This window comes from Tauraco erythrolophus, chromosome 2 (assembly GCF_009769465.1).
Source record: "Tauraco erythrolophus isolate bTauEry1 chromosome 2, bTauEry1.pri, whole genome shotgun sequence".
Taxonomy (NCBI): Eukaryota; Metazoa; Chordata; class Aves; order Musophagiformes; family Musophagidae; genus Tauraco; species Tauraco erythrolophus.
Window position 1 is genome coordinate 19,110,999 of NC_141466.1, and position 24,833 is coordinate 19,135,831.

The 24,833-nt window shown below is 38.2% G+C and overlaps 1 protein-coding gene across 1 annotated transcript in view; it reads right to left on the reverse strand.

Moving 5' to 3' along the window:
- SLC16A10 (solute carrier family 16 member 10) overlaps positions 1-24,833 on the reverse strand; it is a 76,511-nt gene that overhangs the window by 21,150 nt on the left and 30,528 nt on the right. The window contains 3 exon segments of the mRNA XM_086608106.1: positions 5,041-5,118; positions 5,120-5,478; positions 8,703-8,849. Of these exon segments, the coding sequence (XP_086464232.1) occupies positions 5,041-5,118; positions 5,120-5,478; positions 8,703-8,849 (584 nt within the window).

The window sequence follows — 24,833 nt, forward strand, 5'->3', positions numbered from 1 at the left end:
CTTAAGACAGTGACAATATCCATTTTAAGCAGTATTTCTTTTCACCCTGCTAAGTAAAGCACAAAAGCAACAGCATATCTTTTAAACTACCTAACATGTGACCTTGTATCGAATTTTAAAAGAATTGACCTAACAAGCTCATAAGAATTAAGGATGTATGATCCTGGTTAAGTACATACTTTTTTTAAAGGGTAAGAGAAACAGCACTAAATGCTTAACACCAGACTGTGATTCCTGAAAAACAGAAGTCCTCTGTTTAATAGCAGAACAAGCATAGGACAAGAAGCAGCACAGAGACTAGATATACTTTCTTTCAAGTATATTCAATATTCAAATATATTTAACCATTTACTTGTGAGATAGTGCTTATTAAAAACAACTTGGAAAGAGTGTTTTGCATTAATCTGACAGATTTCTATTATAGACTCACAATGTAAACCTGAATGCACTAAAGTAGCTTTTTTATTTGACTATTTGCCTATTTTAGAGAGGCATCAAAAGAAAAACTCTCAATCACTGCAGTTTGGAATGGATTTAAATTTGAGAGAAATAACAACCATTTGATTTAGTAATCCTATGAATTATCAGTTTGCTATTCAACAATCGGAATTAATGCTAAAAGTATATAATAAAATTTAGTCAAAACTATTTACAGTATTTCTCCCAATCCAATTCCCCAAAAATCACATGGAATGGAAAACCTACAAATGGAATTTGACACCAATTAAACTGGAATAAGAGAAGCTCTCGTTTTTGGTTCTCCCCCTACAAGAGCCAAAAGGAATGTGATGCCTATTTCACATGCAGCTGATATCTACCAGTCAGAGACTGGTAATTCTTGCCAGCTCCTTGGTATGAGTCCTGTCTAGCATGCCATATAATTTGTTGAATTTTAGGTTTTAGTTAGAGCCTAGTTCATGAGCAGGTTTTTCTCTGGTTTTAACAGCTTTTACTCTAGCAAATGCAGCACAACTGGTTAAAATTGCTAAGATCTGGCTAATTCTATTATTTCAAAGCCCAAAATGAGTTTTCATTTCTTTCTTACCACGAGTTTCATAACATGCATTCTCCTTTCCAGCACACTTCAGAAAACACGAGACACACAGAAATCAGGGCTGGCCTCAGAAGCACTCAGAGACCCTGCCTGGGACCTTAGGGCTCCTCTGCTGTGCCAAGCTGGCAGACAGCAGCTGGTGTGCAGTGACTGGAGCACACTAAGTCTGCAATCTCCAGTCACCATGGACCTGAGTAGTGACACACAATGACCAGTAGGGCTTGTGGCACCTGTGTTCCATCATATGGTCAAGAGCACCTTACACCACAGCAGAAAATGCCTTTCCAGGTGTGAAATGAGACTTGATAAGTACAGGAACCAATCTGAGGGCTAAGGGTAAGTTGTGAGCATGAGGCTCCATGTATAGGTGTGTTTTCTTAGGGCACTTGCAACCAGTATCCCATTCTAGCATTCCAGCTATTGTCAGCTATCTCTAACACTGGGAAAACTTGAAGAGTTTTGGACAAATGACAGCTTTCATTATGCAAAGTATCATATCCCTTTTCCAGTATTGCTACAATTTTAAAAGTGCAGTAAACAGTGGAATAATGGTAAGATTTATTTTCAAAAGCTGAGGGAAGTAATCTCTGGTTTGGTAGATGTACCAACAAAAACCTTCGACTTATCTGGAGCTATGTACTTTACGTACTTCTGGAAGTACGTAAAAATGTAGAGCTTATCAAAAGATAAGACTAGGACAAAACAGTCCAGAGTTATCTACTGGAGTTGAAGTATCTGTGTTGAAGGGCAGAATCCATGCTCTTCCTTCACAAGACTGATCTATGCGCTGTCTCAAATACAGAGACTTTCTAAGGTTTTAAATAGTCCTCCCAGTATATGTCATTGCCCACCAGCAATTAATGCTATGCTTCTCACTTACTCATATTTTCATAGAAATATCTCTTTCAATTAAAAATATTTTTCCCTTCTTTTTGAAATTATTACATTTGAGTTAGGAGGTATGAATGTTTGCTTAGTTCTAAAAGCAGGCCTAAACTCTTGAATAAGCTTAGGTTTATGTAGAAATAATTACAGAAATGGTGGGTTCAGCGATGAGAACAATTCATTCTCCAAGTCCCAACAAACAAGTTTATTGTTAGTTCTATGACTGCATCCTCCAACCAGCATTTCATACTCTTGCTTTCTATCACAAAGATTTCTGCTGCTAAGGATACATCTGTCCTTGTAATCACAAACAAAATATTATTAAATTGTCTTAAATATATGGACCTGCAGTTACTAAACTCTTTTCATCCTGATCACTTATCTGAGACTGAAGGTTAGAAAAGTCTTACACATTCTGGAAATGGCAATACTGCTATTAATGAAATTCAAGTTTAATTTTCCATTTTAACATTGGTAAAGCTAGAGATTATTTCATTAAACTATTTGTATATCCAGCTTTCTGAAAAATTAGTGAGCATTTACATAGTACTTAATGGACCACATACATAAGCAAACAGAAACCGACATTGGTATCTATATAGTTTCTTATCAGTATAAATAAATACATCAAATTTATTCAAGTTCATACTGTTTTTTACCATCCCTACCACACTCACTGATCAAAGTTTAATTTAAGCTTTAAATATTTCAGAGTATGCTCAAGAGTCCTGGGTACATAACACAAGTTAAGTAATACCCCAATCCTCCATGTATTCGTTGTGTATATTGAAAAGTACCTAAATTAAGTTTTGGACAGAAACCTGAATCATAAATAATCAGATTGTTTTAAAAGATTAAAGAAAAGAAATCTATATATTTTTCCATTTAAGTATGCTATCTGCAAAGCCAAGAATAAACGCTAAGCTCTTGTTTAACTAGTTTAATTTATATAGTGGGACTTATTATACATTGTTTAAGAAGATTTTCTCTCTGGTTTACAGGACGACCAGAGATTATAGAGTAAAATTGAGTATTTAGAGACAAGTAAATAAACAAAAAACTTGTGGTTCAGGAAGGGGTTTGTGATAATAAAACTTGTCAGAGTTCCTAAGAGCTGGTGAAGCTTCCTGCTCTCAAAAGTGGCATATAAAGCAAACTGACTACCGTTGAAGATTTTGTGTTATAGTTAAGCTTCATGGCTCATTTGAATCTTTGAGGAAAAGAAAGCTGGGATTTTAAATCTCTACTATAATTTTGAGGTAATATTTAAAACATTAAATTCTAGCTGTACTTTGGATAGTTTTATAGTGTTACAAAACATTATACTAGAAACAGCCTTGATCAAGTTGTTTTTATGTACTAAGTTGTATTCACAATCAGCATTTGTGCCAATCTAATACGGGAGGGAAAAAAAAGCACCCAACAGGAGTGAAAGCACCACTTTAAAAACAAAAATTATATAACATTTACAAAGTTAAAGGGTTTTGTCCTCTACAAATTGGCTAGCAACTTAGTCCAATCACGAAACAAGAAGCATTTGTACAAGCACCACGGTAAAAAATTACAAGCTTTATATTAAACAAATGTGTTTTAGGGGTTCTATGTGACTGGGTGTATAGCCTTGTTCTTCAGTTCTCTGCAAGTGTTAACGATCATTTATGATCTAGCCAACAGCTTTCTCTACAACATTCCCTTCTACTCCTTTGAACACTGTTTTATTTCAAAACATCTCAAAAACTTCTGGGGAAATAGCATAAGATGTCACAATACCCTAGTCATCCGATTGTATAGTCCGTTGAAATATCCAAGTGTTGTAGAATAAGATCTACACGATGAAAAACTAAGTAACAAGAACTAGCATTAACAAAAGCCAGTTTACAGCTGCTCAAAAACAAACCAGCCCCCACCCTTAAGTAATTTTTTTAAAACAAATATCTGGTGCAGGAGTCAGTAATCTTACTAATGTATTGCCAGAAGCAGTGACACCATTTGCCATATTGCATACAAACCCACGGGCTTTTAAAGAGTTAAAGATTTTTTGACAGAATTCAAACATTTATCATGAACCCTACTGTTCTACCGTGGATAATTAATGCACGTTAATAAGATCCTTCTGTTTCATCCACTGTTTACTAGTTTTACTATGTCCCTGCACTTACTCATATTAAAGAGTATTGATAATGTGTAATGGTCTGAATAACCATCCCATTGCAGGTTGTGGGCTTTTTTTTCCGCCCTCTTTCTCTTTTAAGCCTTGTGGTTTGCACCACTTCAGTTTAGACAGAATCACCAGGAAGCCATTCAAAAATAATCGCCATTTAAGTGGTGCAACAAATGTCAGTCAGATACGTTTAATGTAACGCGTCTCCCAGTTGCATCAAAATTTCTTGGATTAACAGTGTACTACAGGGAAAAAAATTCTGCTAGAGAAACAAATTAACTTTAGCACAAGGTATAAGAAATGGCCTGATTGACAGCTTCCCCATCATCAGAAGCTAAAGCTCTATCAGTTACTGCAGACAGCAATAAAACCAGCTGAACTGGCAGCTAGAAGCACTGGATAACAGAATCAGTTATAGTGCTACAGTAGTAAACTACAAAGTTAGAGTTTGAAGGAGAAAAATCCAACTATTTTGCTTTTATAAACCTGGAAATGGTCAATAAAATATACTCTAAAATGCACATTTAACAACATACCTCAATTTAAGGAATAAAAACTAGAAGTTTACCTGGTTTCTGTTATTTACTCTTTTCCATCATTTCTCTGAAAAGCACAAGTATCATTGGCAATGTACACAGCTGAGTACCAAATAAAAAAATTCTCTTTGGAATAGTACATTTTCCAACATCTCTTTTCCTGGTTAAAGTATTTTAAACCTTAGATTGAGAGCAAGGAGCTAAAGTTTTAATTAGCTCAACTAACAGTTTGATAAAAGAGATTTCAAGGCTCTAATCACAGACAACATCAAACTAATTTCTGTTTCTCCCAAACACGACTTGCAGTTTTAAATATCACTTCCTGTCACAATCATTTTCTTAGTCCATAACACACAGGGAAATAGCTGTAGTTTTATCACATGTAGGGAAAAACATGCACTTACCAAGTGAACATAAGGCACAAAGTATCCAAAAGTGCAGCTGGGATCCCAAAAAGCCCAAATTCGGTAACTGAGAACTTTGGAAAACAGAGAAATTGCAAATCTTTTTTCCAGGAGGAAATCCGAACTTTCCCTTCTTTCCTCCCTCCTTGTCTTTGGCACTGGGAAGAACGGGTTTGTACGTAAAACCAGCCACGAACAGAACAAACATGAGAACGCACAGGACCCGCAAGGTGTTGTAGAGGCCGACGGAATCGATCAGCACCCTCAAGAGGAAGGGCAGCGACACGGTGAACAAGCTGCTGCCTGCAGTGACGATGCCATTCACCAGTCCAAGGCGCTTCTTGAAATAGTGCCCAAGAATGACCAAGGATGGCTGGTAGGCAAATGAGCAGCCACAGGCAAAATAGATTCCATAGGTGAAATATAGAGGTTTCAATGGTGCTGTACCAAAAGAAAAAAAAATCATTACTGTTTTGTACAACACTCCACTCACATTCACCTGCCATGGGCAAGACAGTTTGAACCGAATCCACACATTTACACAAGTGAGTTAAGAGCTTGTGTGTACTCATAGTAGAAGTATACTATCAGCTTAATTCAGCAATTATTCTATTTTCTTTCACTGAGATTTCACAGATTCACAGAACGGTAAAAAAGTCGAATTACATTAAGTATAATTACACCAAATAGCCTGACTAAAAGGAAAGTTTTTAAAATCGTTGTCAGAGTGAATTAGCCAAATATAAGTCCAACCATTGCTGGGTTTGGGTTTTCTTCTTTCCAAAGAAAATGACATTGTTTGATTACACACCTCTTCACTGTGCTAGCAGTTCAACCGCAATACTGATACTTCTCATGAACACAGAAAAAGTATTTACATAGTTTATTATGAAATACAATATCAACAGTAGTAAAGGTTATTAATAAGGGAAAATAAAACACAAATATTGTTAAGTTGGGTAATGGATATATTACTATCCAATAATAAATTTTCTTTTTTAGGGTTAGTTATACTATCTACTATACAACTGAAATGAAGCAGAGCCATTGCATTAGATCACAGGCAAACAGGTGACATTAAAAGGTACTTATGCAAGAAATCGGAACAGTATGAAGGAACAGTGTTAGTATAATAGTGTTAATAAGTCAAAGGAAACATTTTTTATATTAGATGAAGGACAGCAATGTGTGAGAAATGTTTTTATACAGACTTCTGAGATGACACGATTTATTTCTTTTTTTAATATTATGTTTTCAATTAACCATAGGCTCTTTTCTATCTGCTAACACCCGCTTTTAAAGCAGTATAGAAAAGTATTTAACCTGGTAGCCAATATATTAACTTTTTTCCCCCCAAGGAGTATAAATGCTTTATGTAGTGCTTTTCATTATAGGATGTTACCTGCCAGCATCCCTGTATTCCAAAATAGACTCTGCAAGCTTCCATGTAATTACAGAAATTCTTAGAAAACAGTATTTGACTCACAAAGGTCTGCACCAGGAACTCTGGTTTTGTGTATTATGTGAAAAAGAATATTTATGTAACATAATATTGTTATTTCTACATTAAAGTATCAATTTCTAAACTGATATGCACAAGGTAGCCAGCAGAAAAAACGTAAGGGGTAAAGACTGATTACCTTTATCAACTGAAAATATCCAAGAAAAATAAAAACAAGAAGTTATAAAATGAGAAAAGGAACAATAATACAGTAAGGACAGAGAACTTCTCCTTTCATCTGTAGATTAATTTAAAGAGTTTGCAGCATGACATACAAATTAAATACTTTGCTGCATTACAAATACTTTTACATCTCAGTTTCCTAATAGAAAAAAATTGTATTAAACAAAACAGTATGTGACAAGAGCAGTAAATCATATTACTGTTATCTACTGTACATACTTTACTTCTAGAACCATTGACTTTTATTGTCTGAACTATACTCCCTCAATTAACTGATAATATCATAGGCATAAATTATTTTAGGGTAAATCACATAATGGAACACCAAGAATGGCACATTAACATGGCATGTACTCAAACGAGAATTTACTTCTCCTCCTGAAGTGCTCCTCAAATTTGAAATAAAATTCAAATAAGCTAAAACAGTTTTAAGGCCTTGACAAAATAACTTCCTTTTACATGCATCTTCTGTGCCCTTGTTCCATCAGACATCAGGGGAACACAAAGATGACAGTATTTTATTCCAAAGAAGGAAAACATCATTGCTTATCAAGAGGTTTACTTTATAATAACAAGACTGTTTTAGTATTCATGACTTGACACACTATTAGGAAGCAAGGAGAAAGAAAGACTTTTCTAAGATGCAGTCTTTTAGTTTTTGATTCACATATAGTTAACAAGTATCTTAAACCTACCAGCAAAGTTGGACTTTTTGTGTTTGTTTACTTTAAAATGATATAAATAAAATATTTGCACTTGGATTAACCGAAAAAATAAAATAAAAATTAGAAACTTGCTCAAGTAACAAGAAAACAAGGCTTTCTTTTTCCCATAAATATAAGTTTATTCAAGGAATAAGTAATAACACTAGTCTCAGTACCAAGATTGGAAATATTTGCTTCTGTTCCTGCAAATTTGTGGATACATTTTCACATTAGGGGACACATGCCCAAACTAGATATGTTAGCTCAGGTGTAGTGCCACACAGTGTGCATATTCATCCATCCAGATCACAGCCAGCTCACATCTATCTGGTTCAGAGCAGAGGCACAGAAAACATTTCACAAGCCTGTCTGTATAGACCATTTTCATTTATGTAGGAAACTCTTCTGAATTTTGCTTTTGATTGTTCCTGTACTTACTCTGTTAAGGGTGGAAAAAAGCAGACAGAGAACTGGAAGTAACTGTGGCTTATTTTCTGCTATTTCTTACCCTATCTTCACAATCTATTTCTGCTGATGACTAGCATAAGTGTTTCCTGTTTCCACATCTTCTACTGTGCATGTCCAACAAATCAGCTGTTCTTAAGCTTCTTAGGATTACACAAAAGTTAGAAATGTACAAAAGTGTAGTTTTGGAGAAAAAACTCAACTACTGTTCAGGTTTTTTCAGCAACAAGAAGAAACTGAGATTTTCTTAATAAAGCAAATAAACACTAAGTATACGTCATTATATCGAGGTTTTCACTATGTCAGTGCTTGACAATTGTACCAGTAAGAATAGAAGAGAACAAATTTGACTGAAACATTAATACCTTTCTGGAGGTCTACTACATATTTATCAAAGTTTCAACACTGGTTTAAAAGGGAATGGGGGGAGTGGAGGAGAGGAGACAGAAAAAATGTTTATGTAACTGCCAAAACACAGCATACATCAAGAAAACATACAATAAGCTCATCCAGGACAATGCTGTTGATCTTATAGCACTAGTCTTGCTGTTGATACACTTGTACATAGTGGTGCCTGTTTAATAGGGAGTGCTGTTATGAGGTTACATTATACATTTTAAATTACTTTTGAAGTTGAAAGTAGCACTTGGAGTTTCCACAAGTCATAATTTGAAGGCAAAAACGGAAAAAATAAAAACAAGGTTCTACTCCACAGATAATATCAAGTAGCACTGCTTACTCATTCATATTCTACTGATAGGACCCACGTAAAATTGATAAAATACCTTGAAGGTAAAGAAATAATTTTTACCTTACAAAAGAACTTGAAAGGAGTCCAGCAAATCCTACTGCAGCTCCAATAACAGCTACTTTTCGACAACCAAACAGGTCTGTGAATATGCTGACTATTGGAGAACAGAAGAAGACCATTCCCATAGAAAGAGAGTTCACCCATGCTGCAATAGAAAAAGAGAGCATTTTAGAAGATCAAGTGATTTCATCTTCCAGCTAGTATTGTTTTAGTTCAGCAACATAAAAGTGAAACAACTGGATAACTATTTTAAAAATATTTAAATACATTTTTACCATACTTTACCTAACATGGCAAAAATTAAAAGCCTGTCCAATTTACACAATCAACTAATTAAACTTTATCAGCTTCAGGAATGCAAATAGCTACAGAAATTATTATTTTTTTAAAACATAATATTCAAACTTATGATTCAAACTCAAAGATACCTTTGAGGCTCAATATCCATTCTGACATCAATCAGCACATTTCACTTTAATTCTATTCTAATTCACTCTAATTCAATTTAATTAATGACTTAAGCAGCTAAGTTTGCCAAAAAAAATTTACAAGTTTTAACTTCATACGTAGATCTAGATCGTACTGAACATTGAGTAAACTAACATCAATCAGCTTTTATACTGCAATACCTACGTCAGAATAGGATCTTACTTTAGAACTAAGAACTTCAGATAGTACAGCCATTTCCATGTTTGATGGGAAAGCTCACTATATCCAGTACTGCTCTGGCTTTACAGATGTGGTATGTTAAAACTCTGCTTTGTTTATAAACAAGTCTTTAGATCATTAAGTTCAGCTCAGGTGGGTACACTGAAGTTTCAGTCAAAAGTGTGGTTTTTATTCCAAGCATACCAAAAATTATCTTCAAATAACTTAAATAGAAGAGAATTTCATTAATTTAAAATTAAAGTCAATTTTCTGCTTCACTTCATACAGGTGTTCAGAACCACATGATTTACCTGCTACCATCTAATCATTCTTCCAAATATGCAATACTGATGTTACACCAAACAGTTCTCCCAGGGCATAAAGGTAAATCAAGCTGCTGTAACACAATAGTTAAACAAATATATTTATGTGGGTAATGACTGCATCTATTGGGGAAAAGAAGGTCTCAACAACTACGGGAAAATGCTGCTGATGCAAGACGCATTAGAAAAAAATATTTCAACTGTTTTGAATTGTATGGAAGATGAATTCAATGTGGAATGGATTTAAATCTGTGTAACTGGAATTTCGTTTAGAATATCTTTCCCAAAGACATAGTTAGATTAAATAATTGATTCAGTGATAAGTGCAATTATAATTGTCAAAAAAAAAACCTAGAGACTAATGAAGAATATTTGCAAGTATATCTATAATACCAAGACTTAGAAGTAGTGTGTTAAAGCTCCAATAAGCCCTATGCATGGATAAAGACCCCATTGTGCAAGGCACTAAAGACAGAGCAAAACAAACAAGCAAACAAAAAAAATTGTTTCTTCAAAGAGTTTACAATGTAAATGAAAGACAAGAGAGAACAGATGGTTAGAGAAAAACAGAAATGAGAGTACAAGAAATAAAACCTTTATTTTAGGGCAAACAATGATCTCAATGAAGCATGACCTAACTGCTTGGGGCAAGGGCAGGGGGGATGTTATTGGGGTTTTTTGAGCACGAGATAAATATAATGGAGTTTCAAGACACAATTGAAGAAAAGTGAGGTACTTTTATGGATATTTGCTGCATAAAGGCTAAGTTCTCTGCACTTGGCAAGAAGGAATGTTGCAAAGCAGACAGAACTCCCACCAAAACATACAGCTGTCCAGGTCGCAGGCTGCAGGGAGGGCCAGAGGCTTTCCCTGGTAAGAAAGAACAGTGGTGAGAACAACTGCCTGAGGCGTGACCTGGTTAATATACAAGGATCACCTGCTCCAAACTCAGGAGCAGTGCATCTCGACAAAGAGAAGTCAGCAGAAAACAGCAGGAGGCCTGCATAGATGAACAAGGAGCTCTGGACCAACTAGGAGACAAAAGGGAAGCCTACAGAAGGTGGAAGCAAGGACAGGTAGCCTGGGAAGAGTACAGAGAAATTGTCTGAGCAACCAGAGATCCGGTTAGGGAAAGCCAAAGCCCTGATAGAGTTAAATCTGGCCAGGGACATCAAGGGCAACAAGAAAACTTCTATAGATATGTCAGTGATAAAAAGAGATCTAGGGAAAATGTAGGCCCTCTCCAGAAGGAAACCGGGGACCTGGCTACCCGGGATATGGAGAAGGCTGAGGTTCTCAATGACTTCTTTGCCTCAGTCTTCACTGGCAAGTGCTCCAGCTGCACAGCCCAAGTCACAGAAGCAAAGGCAGGGACTGGGAGAATGAAGAATACCCACTGTAGGAGAAGACCAGGTTCGAGACCATCTAAAGAACCTGAAGGTTGGACAAGTCCATGGGACCTGATGAGGTGCATTTGCGGGTCCTGAGGGAACTGGCAGATGAAGTTGCTAAGCCACTATCCATCATATTTCAGAAGTCGTGGCAGTCTGGTGAAGTTCCCACCAACTGGAAAAGGGGGAATATAGCCCCCATTTTTTAAAAAGGGAAAAAAAGAAGACCCAGGGAACTACAGGCCAGTCAGTCTCACCTCTGTGCCGGGCAAGATCATGGAGCAGATCCTCCTCGCGACTATGCTAAGGCACATAGAAAATAAGGAGATGATTGGTGACAGCCAACATGGCTTCACTAAGGGCAAATCCTGCCTGACAAATTTGCGGGCCTTCTATGATGAGGTTACAGCATTGGTGGATAAAAGGAAGAGCAAACTGATGTCATCTACCTGGACTTGTTCAAAGCATTTGATGCTGTTCTGCATGACATCCTTTGTCTCTAAATGGAAAGACATGGTGTGATGATTTGATGGGGGGGCAGGAGGGGGGTTCAGGTGGCAGGAGCTGGCCACCAGATCGGACTCCCATCCCCCTCAGGGTTGAGCCAATCGGCGTCTCCACGAATTGCCCTATTTAAATGGGACAAAGGAACCAGAAAGGTGTGCTTTGCCCAGGAGTGAGGGAGAGGGGAGGAGGGCGCTGCCCTCACTCCCTGGCTCCGGCTGGGCAGCTGCCCGCGCCAGGCCGGCACTACCCACACAAATGGCAAGCGACGGAGCCGCTTGGGGAACTCGGGGAACACCCCGCTCCCGGGGTGCACGCTGGGCCGAGTTCACTCAGAGAGGACTAAGACCTGAGAGAAATGGCCACACAGACACCAGGGTCAGTGAAGATGGAGCGGGACAAGGTGTGCCGGAGCTGAGTTTCCCCTGCAACTGGTGGATAGACGGCAGGCGGCCCCCCTGCAGCCAGGGATGGACTCGGTGGAGCAGGTACCTGCTCGCAGCCCGTGGAGAAGCCCACGTTGGGGAGAGATGCCTGGGCCTGAGGATGGTCGTGAAGCATGGGACGCACAACAAGGTAGTGAGGCATCTAGAGTCCGTGGGACGACCTACACCGGAGCGAGTGGCCACAACTCCCTAAGAATCCAAGACTCTGGTAAAGCCCAAACTGGAGTGATCTGATGGGGAAGGATTGCATCCTGCTGGTAGGACTCACGCTGGAGAAGTTTGTGGATTTTTCCTCATGAGTAGGGGATCCACTGGAGCAAGGGAAAATGGTGTAAGGACTCCTCCTCCTTTAAGAAAGGAGCAGCAGTAACAACATGGATGAACTGACCTGCACCCCCATTCCCTGTCCCCCTGCATTGCTGGGGGGGCGGTAGAGCGGGAACAAAAGGAAGGGGGGATGGGGAGGTGTCGTTTTTAAGATCTGGCCTTGTTTTCTCTTATCCTCTCAAGTAACCAGTTTTGTTTCCCTTTGTCCTTTTTAAACAACTGTCAATTGTTTTGTTTTAAGAAAGCCGAGTCTGTTTTGCCCGGGACCATGGTTGGTGGGTGCTCCATCTCTGTTCTTGTGTCGACCCTCAGTCCTTTTATTATATATTTCTCCTCTCCATTTCACTGGAGAAGGAGTGAGAGAGCGGTTGTGTGGAGTTTGGTTGCCGGATCAGCCTAAACCATGACACATGGATTTAACAGACCACTCAGTGGATAAGGAATTGGCTGGATGGTCGCACTCAAAGAGTTGTGGTCAACGGTTCAATGTCCAAGTGGAGGCCAGTGACGAGTGGTGTTCCTCAGGGGTCAGTACTGGGACCAGTGCTATTTAGCATCTTTGTTGGTGACATGGACAGTGGGAGTGAGTGCATCCTCAGCAAGTTTGCTGACAACACCAAGTTATGTTGTGTGGTCAACACGCTGGAGGGAAGGGAGGCCATCCAGAGGGAACTTGACAGGCTGGAGAGGTGGGCCTGTGAGAACCTCACCAAGTTCAACAAGGCCAAGTGCAAGGTCCTGCACGTGGGTTGGGGCAATCCCAAGCACAAGCACAGGCGGGGCGGAGAATGGATTGAGAGCAGCCCTGAGGAGAAGGACTTCGGGGTGCTGGTGGATGAGAAGCTCAACATGAGCCAGCAATGTGCGCTGGCAGCCCAGAAAGCCAACCATATCCTGGGCTGCATCCAAAGCAGCGCGGCCAGCAGGTCGAGGGAGGTGATTCTGCCCCTCTACTCTGCTCTCGTGAGACCCCATCTGGAATACTGCATTCAGCTGGGGGCCCCCAACATAAGAACAACATGGAGGTGCTGGACCAGGTCCGGGGGGGGCCCACGAAGATGATTTGAGGGCTGGAGCACCTCTCATATGAAGACAGGCTGAGAGAGTTGGGTTGTTCAGCCTGGAGAAGAGAAGGCTCCAGGGAGATCTTATAGCAGCCTTCCCGGTACCTAAAGGGGACCTACAGGAAAGCTGGAGAGGGACTTTTTACAAGGGCATGTAGTCACAGGACAAGGGGAAATGGCCTTTAAACTGAAACAGAGATTTTGATATATAAGTTAGAAATTTTTTACAATGAGGATGGTGAAACACTGAAACAATTTGTAAGCAGAAGTCAGAGGGAGTAAATGCTCTCACACAGCCTGGATACCAGACACTTACAAGCTTCTAAGTCAACTTCTACAAGACTCCTCATCTTTTTAGTTATCTTTCCCAGAGTGAGCTATATAAAACACTGCAGTTCTGCTATCCAAAGGAGTTTCTCCTCCAGCTATTGGCTGCTTTCCTGGCCACAAGCTGGCTATGTTCCAGAGCTGCTAATTCAGATATTAATACAGCACCTAATTGCTACATATAACTGCATTCATCTTCGTACACAAAACATTTTGATTGCCACAGAAGAAAAGCTACTCCTTCTTTAAGGACTTAAGTCTTCCTTAAGGCACTGTAAGTTAAGACTTAGCTCCTTAAACATGTAATTGCAGAATAACAAATTCCTGAGGTTCCCTAGAAGACGTTAACAGAAGTTGTCCCTTCATATAAAAATATCAGCCCAGAAAGCCTATTGGTAGCATCTATACTGAAAACTCTGTTCTATGCCATTGAAACACAACACATTACAAGAGAACCCTTTATTTTAACTAAATTATTCCAAAATGAAAACTGACAGCTACATGTTCTTTTGTCAGTTCACTACTAAATATATGTAGTACCTTCAGCTACAATCTCAGTATATTTCTTTAATATTTCTCTGTTTAGCTATGAAACCATACCACCTACTCCACAAATACACTGCCATTTTTACCATGAGCTTTAGGAGTCAGCCTTTTTGTTTTTAATAGTGTGTCTTTGGTCTTCAGCAATAAATATAGTATCCAATATCTGAGCATTTACAAAATCATTCCCCTCGTCACAGCTGGATTGTGTAATACATATTTATGTACAGAACTATGAACCAAGCTGTTAAATGTTTTAGTTCATAGACTTAAGCACTAGGACCTACAAGGCAACAGAAAAGAACGCATTAATACCATATTGCAGTGGAATGCTTTATCCTGCATGAATTTAAACAACAGCTACTCATCCCTAGCATTCCTCTTTACAATCAAAATTTTTTACGCATTATAATAAGAATTTTATCCTCACAAGTGTCTTTCAAGCAGTTGGCTTAACACAGTAATAACACCCTTCATTTAATGAACTTCAAGAATATTTTTTTTTTATATCTCCCTCTGAGAATTTTCTGGTGAGACAGGGAACAAAGCTATTGTCTGGAATACAAGTGATATGAGGCAAGTGAAGAGAAGAGTATTTAAATTGAGGATTCAAAAAAATTGTTTCTTCTGCCCCTCCCCTCCCCCCCATTAAAAAAAAAAAAGCAGATATGTGCATTTGTGCAGCTCACACAGCAAACCAAGACAGCAGTATAATTACAGTTCACTGGGCAGCTTGCGGAATAATCTGTTTGGAACTACATGTACTAAAACAGAAGCAGACTGGAAAGTGAGAGCAAACTTTCTACATTTATTACGACAGGTTCTCACGCACAAAGACCTATAGTTACACTGTTTTTAAGCACTGTTTTTTGCACATAGACTGGCAAACCATTCCCTAAACCAGTACCTCTACTCACTGTCAGATATCCTTCCTAAAAACCAGTTCTTCCACCATCTCATTATGTAACCAGTAAAGTAGTTCAGGCCTTACTACATTGCTAATACTTTTAAGTACAAACTATAATGGTGCCAGAAAATAAGAAACCTCTTGGATTAACTCATAATGAACAGAAACGTACAGAATCGGAGACAAACTGCTTCAGAGTCAATCTCTTGATTTCTAAGATGGAAGTAATACTTCTCTGTTGTACTGAAAGTGTGTGAAATTCTTATTTTGTGGAAAGCTCTCTATGAAGCATATTTCTAAGAACTATATTATTTTGAAATATAAAGACAAGTTATATGAATGGTAGATGTTTTGGAAAATGTTTTTGTCTCACACTGAAAAGGTTTGTGAAGAAGTAGCCTATTACAATAAATCATAATACAGACTTAATATAACTGCTTAAATAATAGCACTTAGTAACTTCTGAAAGCCTAGCTTTAATAATATTGAGGAGGATTTTCCTTGTATTTTATAAAAATACTTGGAGAAAAGGCAAGAAGACCATATTCACAATATTAAACCTTCATGTTTCCATTAAGTTATTAGCTATGATTTATGCAAGAATAAGGAAGCTTGCATGTACTCTCAGCCTCAACCATTAACTGAGGTATGTCCTGAGCCAGTTGTTGTTTTTTCCTATAAATAAATTCAGACATTACTTTCATTTTCCAGTGTAATTATCAATATCCTGGCCAACTTCTCCTCCATGAACTTCCATCCTCTCCTGGAACACTTACACATTTTCAGCACCCTGCAACATCTTACAGGAAACTACTCCATAACTCAACTACAGGCTATGAGAAGGACCTCCGCTTTCTATTCTGGCCATTTACATACAACAAAGCAAAAGATTGGCTTCCACAAGAAGATTCGCTGTGAGTGTAGTCTGGGAATTTGAGAGATCCTGTTTGAGAGGAAACAGAAGTAGTTGTTCAAAGTTATTTCTGGAAATGATTTGCTCACCTCCAGCTAGTATTAATAATTCCTTGCCTGCATAATCACATTTACATGGCATTTATTTGTAAGAACAAAAGAATTGCAATACTGTGTAGATCAAAGACTGATTTAGCCCAATATCCTGTTTCTGACCACCACAAAATACTTAGAAAGAACGTTTGAAACAGGGCTAGCATCCTGCAATACTTTTCCTTGGCTATGTCCTCCCGACATCCAGCAGTATGCAGCTTAAAAATCTCATAAGCAAAAAGTTGCATCTAACTACTCAAGAACATTTAGTTCTATCAATATTACTTTGGCTTCACTGCATTTTATTGTAATCAATTATAGAACATGTTCAGACACCAGCACACATGAAAAATAAACTCCCCTTTGTTTTGAACCTGCTTATACCTTAACTCCTGTGCTGCAAGGAATATGAATTCATCATCCCTGCTAAACTTCGTCTTGCAACCTATGATTTTATATGCCTGTATCAGATCTGTTCATAGCAGTTCTTCTCCAAAATGAAGCATCTTTTGACTAGTCGGTCTTTGTATAGAAGAGACTCAATATAAAGGGGAAACTATAATTGCATCATACTGTTTCTGAGACAGTAGTGAGAACTGACTCCAGTATATAACATTAAACAAATAACAAGTTTCTGTGCTGAAGTAACTTTTCATTCTCCATCTCCTAATTATCCTTCCTTTTCTTTTAATTAAAGTATTGCAACTGCATTAGACGCAGCAAGTGTCAGAATCTCCTCCCATGTCCACAGAGCCTCTGTAGGTCAGCCTCCTGGAAACTGCCAACTCTATTTTTATCCAATCTATCGCTACCCAAAGACGATGTCAAATGCCTTGTGCTACATGCCTTGCTTAGACATGCCTGTGAAAATTGTTTTAGAGGCTGCCTTAGTATGTTCTCGTGAATTCTAAGGAATTCCATTAGTTACAGGTGCAGAAGAGAAAGTAAATGCATTTTCCACATAGTTGTTCCCATTACTGAGCAATCCACAGATCACAGGGCAGTATGTCAGTAGAAGAGGAGCACAGACATTGAAATGCATGTAGTGACACATTTAGAACTCCTACTGTCAAAGTGCACTGCTTGTTGTATTCAAAAGAGATCTGCTGATGTCCTTTTAGAGAAAGCATGTGTTTGAGGACTAAAAATAAATTTATGGACATAGTGCTGCCATAGGAAGTATCCTATACTCTGAACTCAGGTTACATGACTACAGCTTTCAGTTTACTTACTTTCAAGTGTATAGTTTGCAGATGTCTGAGCTAGGCTCTCCCTTAAAGCAATACTATCCCCCAAAAACACACACAACACAAAAAATAATCCCAGTTAAATGAAAATTCTAAATATTTTGGGCAACAATAATTTAGCACAAGGAATATCATCTCTTTTAGACACCAAAGTTATCTTGAGCAGGCTTTAAGAATCAGAATGATCTTTAAAGAATCTAATCAGATTTCCACAACATACTCAAAGAGATCATGGCCAACACGCAAAAATTAATGGACCAAGGACTAGTGGAAGCATCCAACAGGAATACAAGACATTCTTTTTTCCTCATTCTTCCTTTTTCTTGTCCCTGAGGAACAAGTCTTTTATTGAATAACCATATTACTGAAAAATACTGGAAATTATAATGAATGGTCAGAAACCGGAGAACTATATATGACCCACTGGATCCCAATTAAGAGATCTTTGAACAGACCCTGTTTCCATAACCAAAGTGTTTGCTGTCACAATCATGAAAGCATAACCTCCCATTTTCAGCAGACATTAAGTCATTATCAGATAGTCTGAATAAAAAGATTAAGCACATATTTTTACAAAACAGCTGCAAGCTTTCCTGTGCTTATGCATAGCATTCTCCTCAGTATACATACCTCACGACAGCCTAAGATGCTACTTCAATTTGTATGTGCCATTTTCATCTCGATGCAACAAGGTAGAAAGAAGAATAAACTTGCCAATACATTGTTAAAATTAGCAAATAAGCTCATACAGTAACCGTAGAAACAAAACCAAACATTATATCAAGTCAGAACATACGCAGATTTCTTCCAAGGCTTTTTACACCATAGGTGTTCTCTGACATGAAATGACAAAAGATGAAAGACAAAGTGCCAGAAAAGATTCACCTATATCCTTAATGTAGTGACCTTCCAAGCTTGTCATTCACAAAAATAGGACTAGTTTCACCCTCTGCCTTCGCACATAATGACAACATAAGATCAGAATTTTTACTGAGTTCAAGTCCTTGTAAGCATAAGCAGCAGAAAAAAACAAAAGTCAGAAAAATGGGTATTCATGCACTGACAAAACACCCTGTACCATGCTACTAGCTGTTTACTTAACTACCATCTAATTACACATGCTACAATAACACAAGCTTAGGCAGAGTTTTGGATGGCTTTTTTGCTTGTTGGCTCCTCCTTTAGCAAATCAACAAAACCACAGTATAGTGAATCCCAAGCAAGTATCATGGCGAACCGATTATGACATATCTTCAAACTATAAGGTACAAAATACAAACCTGAAACAGTTAAAAAGGTGTTTTCATAAGCAAACAACTTTTACTACTAGAGAGACTGCAGATCTATGTAGTTTAAAAGTTAGAGGAAAATAAACAAACGCTTAAGTTAGTAGAAGCTAAAACAAATGCTCAAAAGCAAAAGTGCACTGTTAGGCAAAATATTGCCTTCAGGAGCCTTTAAAGGAGGCTGAAGTCAATCATTAACAGAAAAACACATGCATTTGGATTTCATGGCAAACTCAGCTGACCTTTGACACTTAATAAAGTCTGAAAATGCTGTGGTAGGAAGAATAAACAAGGAACAACGATAAGAAAAGGCTGTAATCCTTGTTTTTCCTTTTAGAAGTCACAAGAATGTTTTCTGCTGACTGTCTGAGAGTTTCCAAAGCACAATATAACTATATTTTTTAACAAATAGCCAAAAAAAAAAAATATCTAAACTCCAGATCTGATTTCCAGGCACGTTTTTATCTTTCCTTCCCTCCCCCAAATTAGCACTTTCTTTATTCAGTTTTTTACGTATCAAACAGTTGAACACCAAGGATTATGTTCTGGTTTGACTTAGGATCGTATTCTGTTTTGATTAGGATCAGTAATGTTCTGTGTAAGAAAGTGTTAGCTACTAACTTCAAAGACAACAGCCTGATTTGCCAGAAAGGTTTAATCCTAACCGCTCTCACAACCAACAGTTACACACAAATTCTGAATATATCTGCAGCCAAACATGTCATGCAATGGCCTTGTGTTTTAGAGCTATAGCATAGATTAGACCTCAAGACCCAAATTCCTTAGCTCAAGACCCAAATTCCTAAGCTCTTAATGGAGCTACTAGTCTTCCTTTCCCCCCTGTCACTTGCATGGGGGCAAACACCTGCAAATCGAAGTTGTCTTTTAAATGGCAGAAGCATACATTCCACTTCTACGGCATCAGAAATGCTTGTGAGAATATGATGAAGATAAAAACAGACAAGATAAAGAAATCTTACACTTCACAAGTAAGCTTGGTGCACTATTTGAAGTTCAGGAGTATAGTTTGCCATCAAGCAGCTTACACAACTAACTCTAACCTGTCACATGCCAAGATCCTTCTGAATCCATCACAATCGAATTAAGAGACCGCCTCACATCCTCAGGGTAGATAACTGTGTGTATTCTCTGATTACATCAACATCTATTCCTCTCATGTTCTGTAGGTCCCTACAGAATAATCAACTTAATTTAGGTCTTAAATCCATATCTTCAAGGCTCAAACTGTTACCCAAAAGATCTGATGTTTCAAACCATTCCCCACTATCCACCCCCAAAATAGTCATTAAGAGCATCACATTCAGGGCTTTATAGGCAAACTACAAGTGCCGGTTTACAGCAAGGGCCAGACTATTTACCATACAGGGAAAATAAAGTACACTAACCAAACCTCAAATACAATTACACAGAGCAAATAAAACAGAAGAGTAAGTGATTTTAGGACAAATCATTTTAGATATTGCAAGAGGTAAACATTTTTCAAGGTAGGATCTGATTGTTGAACTAGCATCTGCTTTAGAGGGAAAGGTCTGCATTTATATAGAAACAAGAGTGTCTATTTTGAAACAGGACATTTCAATCCAAAAAACAGACAAGCAATTGAGAGATATGTGCCTACATTTAGTATTACAAGTACAAACATTGAAACTATACAGCAAAATCCTGTCTGTGCAATTGTAACATTATTTTGTGCTATAAGTATGTAGAAAGTTACATCTGACTTTAAAAGAAACAATCTTAAGCTTAAGTCAGGTGACAAATAAGAAGTTCAGTATGCCTATCTTTCATAAAGAATGCTTCTTTTTTTTTTCTCCAATATTTACATGTAAATTTACCAGTCTTATCACAAACACTGCCGAATGGAAATACAAGTCCAAAACTGGACTATTTTTAAGTGACACTAAGAATAAATGTTTTTTTCACAGGCTGAGAAAAATTTACAGACATGGTATTTTCCTTCACACATATCCTCCATTCTCTTTCCTTCAAATACTGAAAACTCCATGAAATATCAGGGGTACCCTAAGTTTTTGCACAGCTAACAACGGATTGAAGTGTTGTCCCTTTCAGACGATTAGTAGGAAGAGCAAATCATTTGCATGGAAAGCTTGATAAGCGCAAATACAAGGAAAAACGTATATGACAGGGTAATTCTCTGTGTTAGCATGTGCCCTTATGTCACTTACACACGCACAGCTCAGTTTGTGCTCTCTGTAACCCTTGCAATCAATGTGAACCAGCCACTGTAACTCTTAACCTTGCTCTTCTACCTCATCTCCATTCAAATTTCCAAGTTTGCCAATATCACTCATTGAGACAATAAACTATTTCTCATTAATTTAGTGCTCAACATCTCAGGCAGTTATCTTTATCTATCCGATTTCCAGCAATCCAAATGCCCAGGCACAAATACAGACTGGGCGGAGAATGGATCGAGAGCAGCCCTGAGGAGAAGGACTTGGGAGTCTGGTGGATGAGAAGCTCAATATGAGCCGGCAATGTGCTCTTGCGGCCCAGAAGGCCAACCGCATCCTGGGCTGCATCAAGAGGAGCTGGCCAGCAGGTCGAGAGAGGTGATTTCTTCCCCTCTACTCTGCCCTCGTGAGACCTCACTTGGAGTATTGCGTCCAGTTCTGGAGTCCCCAACATAAGAAGGGCATGGACCAGTTGGAGATGGTCCAGAGGAGGGCCACGAAGATGATAAGAGGGCTGGAGCACCTTTCCTATGAGGACAGGCTGAAAGAGTTGGGGCTGTTCAGCTTGGAGAAGAGGAGGCTCCGGGGTGACCTTATAGCGGTCTTCCAGTACCTCAAGGGGGCCTACAAGAAAGATGGGGAGAGGCTGTTCAGGAGGGCCAGTTGTGATAGGACAAGGGGTAATGGTTTTTAAAATAGAGGGAGGTAGATTAGGTTGGATATTAGGAAAAAAATTTTTTACCATGAGAGTTGTAGAACACTGGAACAGGTTGCCCCAGAGAGGTGGTGGATGCTTTATCCCTGGAGACGTTCAAGGTCAGGTTGGATGAGGCCCTGAGCAACCTGATCTAGTTGGAGATATCCCTGTTCCTTGCAGGGGGGTTGGACTAGATGACCTTTGATGGTTCCTTCCAGCCCTAACGATTCTATGTTTCTATACATTTAGAAAATATGAACAAATTACTACTTTGCACATACAAAATAATTTTATCTTACTTATGTAGCTGATAAGCCCTCATGAATGTGACTCACTGCATATTTGTATTTCACATGCAACTGAAATATATCAGTCTGACCAATACAGGACATATGAACTACAGCTTGTTGAAGTACTTCTTAGCAGATTCAGAGTTCACATCTGTCCCATTTAGTCTTGTAAACAGTATTCATTGATTCGTGTCAATATGGGACAAGGGATGTGCAATATGTGGCGAGGAGGTAGGGTGTGCCTATTCAAAATAAGTGATTGTCTTAAGATCTCTGTGAAATGCAAAAAAGTAAACCTGCGAAATGCCTCCTGATGCTGCTGACCACAGAGTGATACACAGAATGCTCTGTCACTACAAAGCAGAGAACTCTGGTGACAGTTCATCATGATGCAAAACAAGATAAAAAGAAATTGTAAAAAAGAGTAGAAAAGGATGGAGAGCATAAATGCTGGGAAGCACTCTTTAGCTGGCCCTCACTTCAGGATTTATCAGTCATTTAAAACATCCTGTTATAATACTGTTAATAGCTACAGCTGCTTTAATATTTTTACTAACACTGCTGTACGTATGGGTTTGGCACATGATTAAGAGGGTATCTTCAAGCACAAAGTGTTATATCAATCAGGAAACGTACACAAGTAAAAGAATTTACTTGATTTAATAAAAGGGGGACTGATGGAGGGAATATAGGAATAGCACATAAGACTATATATTAGTTATTGTTTGGATATTAAATACTAACTGCTACATTAACTGTTGTATGAATATTGCTGTGAAATTTTAGAAGTTTTGAAATACTAAACTACCCAAGGAGGAGGCTGGTGAGAGAGACAAAACAAATGCCAGCAAGGTTGTAACTCATGACCCACACATCTGTAGGGAGGAAGGGAGACAAAAAACTAGCCTATGTAGGAAAGATAAGGACTAACAAGAACTAACATTTGTCTTCCGACCAGTGACAGGTAGGAGACAACCAGATGTCCACTCAAGGACAGGCCAGGCTGGAACCATTTGGCTCTGCAAGCTCAGCCCAAATCGGGAATTTTAGGGAAAAGGTGAAAAAGTACACAGTGAGGAAGACCTCCGGCCTTCATCCTGAAGACCCCTGCCCACGACCACCAGAAGGCATGTCAAGGACGAGCCTGCGGTGGATCCTGACACGGGGACTATGGAAATGATTTCCTGGGAGAAGCTGATCTTTTAGGGGGGTTATGAGTATGTTTGTATAAATACAAGAAAAACTGCTACGGTGGGTGTGCATCTTGGTGGGGCAGAGACTCCCAGCGCACCCAGCGCTGTTTGCTTGCCTCTATTCGCCTAATAAATTGTAAACTTTAATTGGAGTTCTGTTTGGGACTCAATCATTTATCACAGTCTAATATCAAGCTTGACAAAAAAAAAACAAGAGCAAGAGGTTATACATATCTTATTTATTCATAATACCAACAGGATTTTGACTAGTTTCTAGACATTGCAAGTGCTTATCACTGGTAACAGTTATAATTTGGATTGTATTTACAGTTAAAGTACAAAGTTTTAAACAAAAAGCTTCCTGTGGAACTGTTGAATCACAAACCCCCTCCCAACCATTAAAATGGGGGGTTTTTTTGGAAACATTACTGAGTCAAAAATGAAAGCAAACATTTCCTCATAACTATTTTAAAGGAGCACCATATTTAAGTTCATCTTCTACAGCTGAGAATTTAAGTTTTACTGACTTTACCACCCCACAAGAAAAAAAAACAATTTAAACTCAGTTTTTCATAGCCATTTTCACACAACTTCCATATATCACACTCAGCAGCAAGTACTTCCCACAGCAAAACACAACAATTTCATTTTCAAATACAAATAAATGGGCAAGTAATTGAGCAACTTGAGTACTGGTTTATAATTTTAAATTACAATATTTTTTGAGCGAATAATATTCCTAATAATAGTATTCCTTCTAATAATATTCCTAATACATTATTTATTATTTTATTTTGGATCCACTTAATAGTGATCCTTTACCAAAACTATGATACTTGCCCTCCAAAAAAAAAAAAAAATTGAAAACCAAACATCAAAGCTCAGTTAGCAGACACAACATTCTAAAAATTCTTTTAAAGAAAGAACAGTTTTACTTGACAAAGATCCCACTGTCTTAAAAACAAAACCAATGGTTTTACTGAATATTTTGCTGTATTCTGAAAAATATCAGAAGTCCAAAGCTCTTATTTTATAAATAAGTAGATACAACAGCACCAGGCTCTGAGCCAATCATACTGCTGGTTTATTTCCTCCCCTGTTTTCCACCAATGCCTTTAGCTCTTCAAGCTTCTGTGTGGCTGTATTAAAGAGACTCTTTGTACCCACCATGAGCAAACAGACACTGGTACACACTGTCTAGTATAATTTTTTCCAATTGAAACATTGTTTATTACTTCCTTAAGGAATTAAAGTCTTTTAAGAGAAAATGTAAAATTTAGTCAAGAAAACTGCTGCAATCAGCCATCTTCAAATATCTGATGAGAGTTGGAAAACCTTAGAGAGTTTCAAGGCCTTACTCCTTAATTGTTCACTAGAGAGTCTTTATCTCTATGTTTGTTGAAAAGAAGCCTAAATCCACCAGTCTGCCCAGCAATTGCAATAGTCTTGCTTAAGCTCTGCAAAATCTGGAACACTCTTTCCTGCAGTGACTCAGACATTTTTGTTGCGTCAATGGCAAGAACTAGTATATAATCAGTACAGAGATTTTTTTTTTTCCCCAGTTCTATTGTGTAATAGCACAGTATACAATAGTATAACAGTTGCTGTCAAAAAAGAAAAGCACTCAAGTCTTGCTGCTGAAGGATCAATCTCTATCCATTAACATTGCACTTAACTTCTTAGAGGAGTCTGAGCATTTTAAATGTGGTTTTATT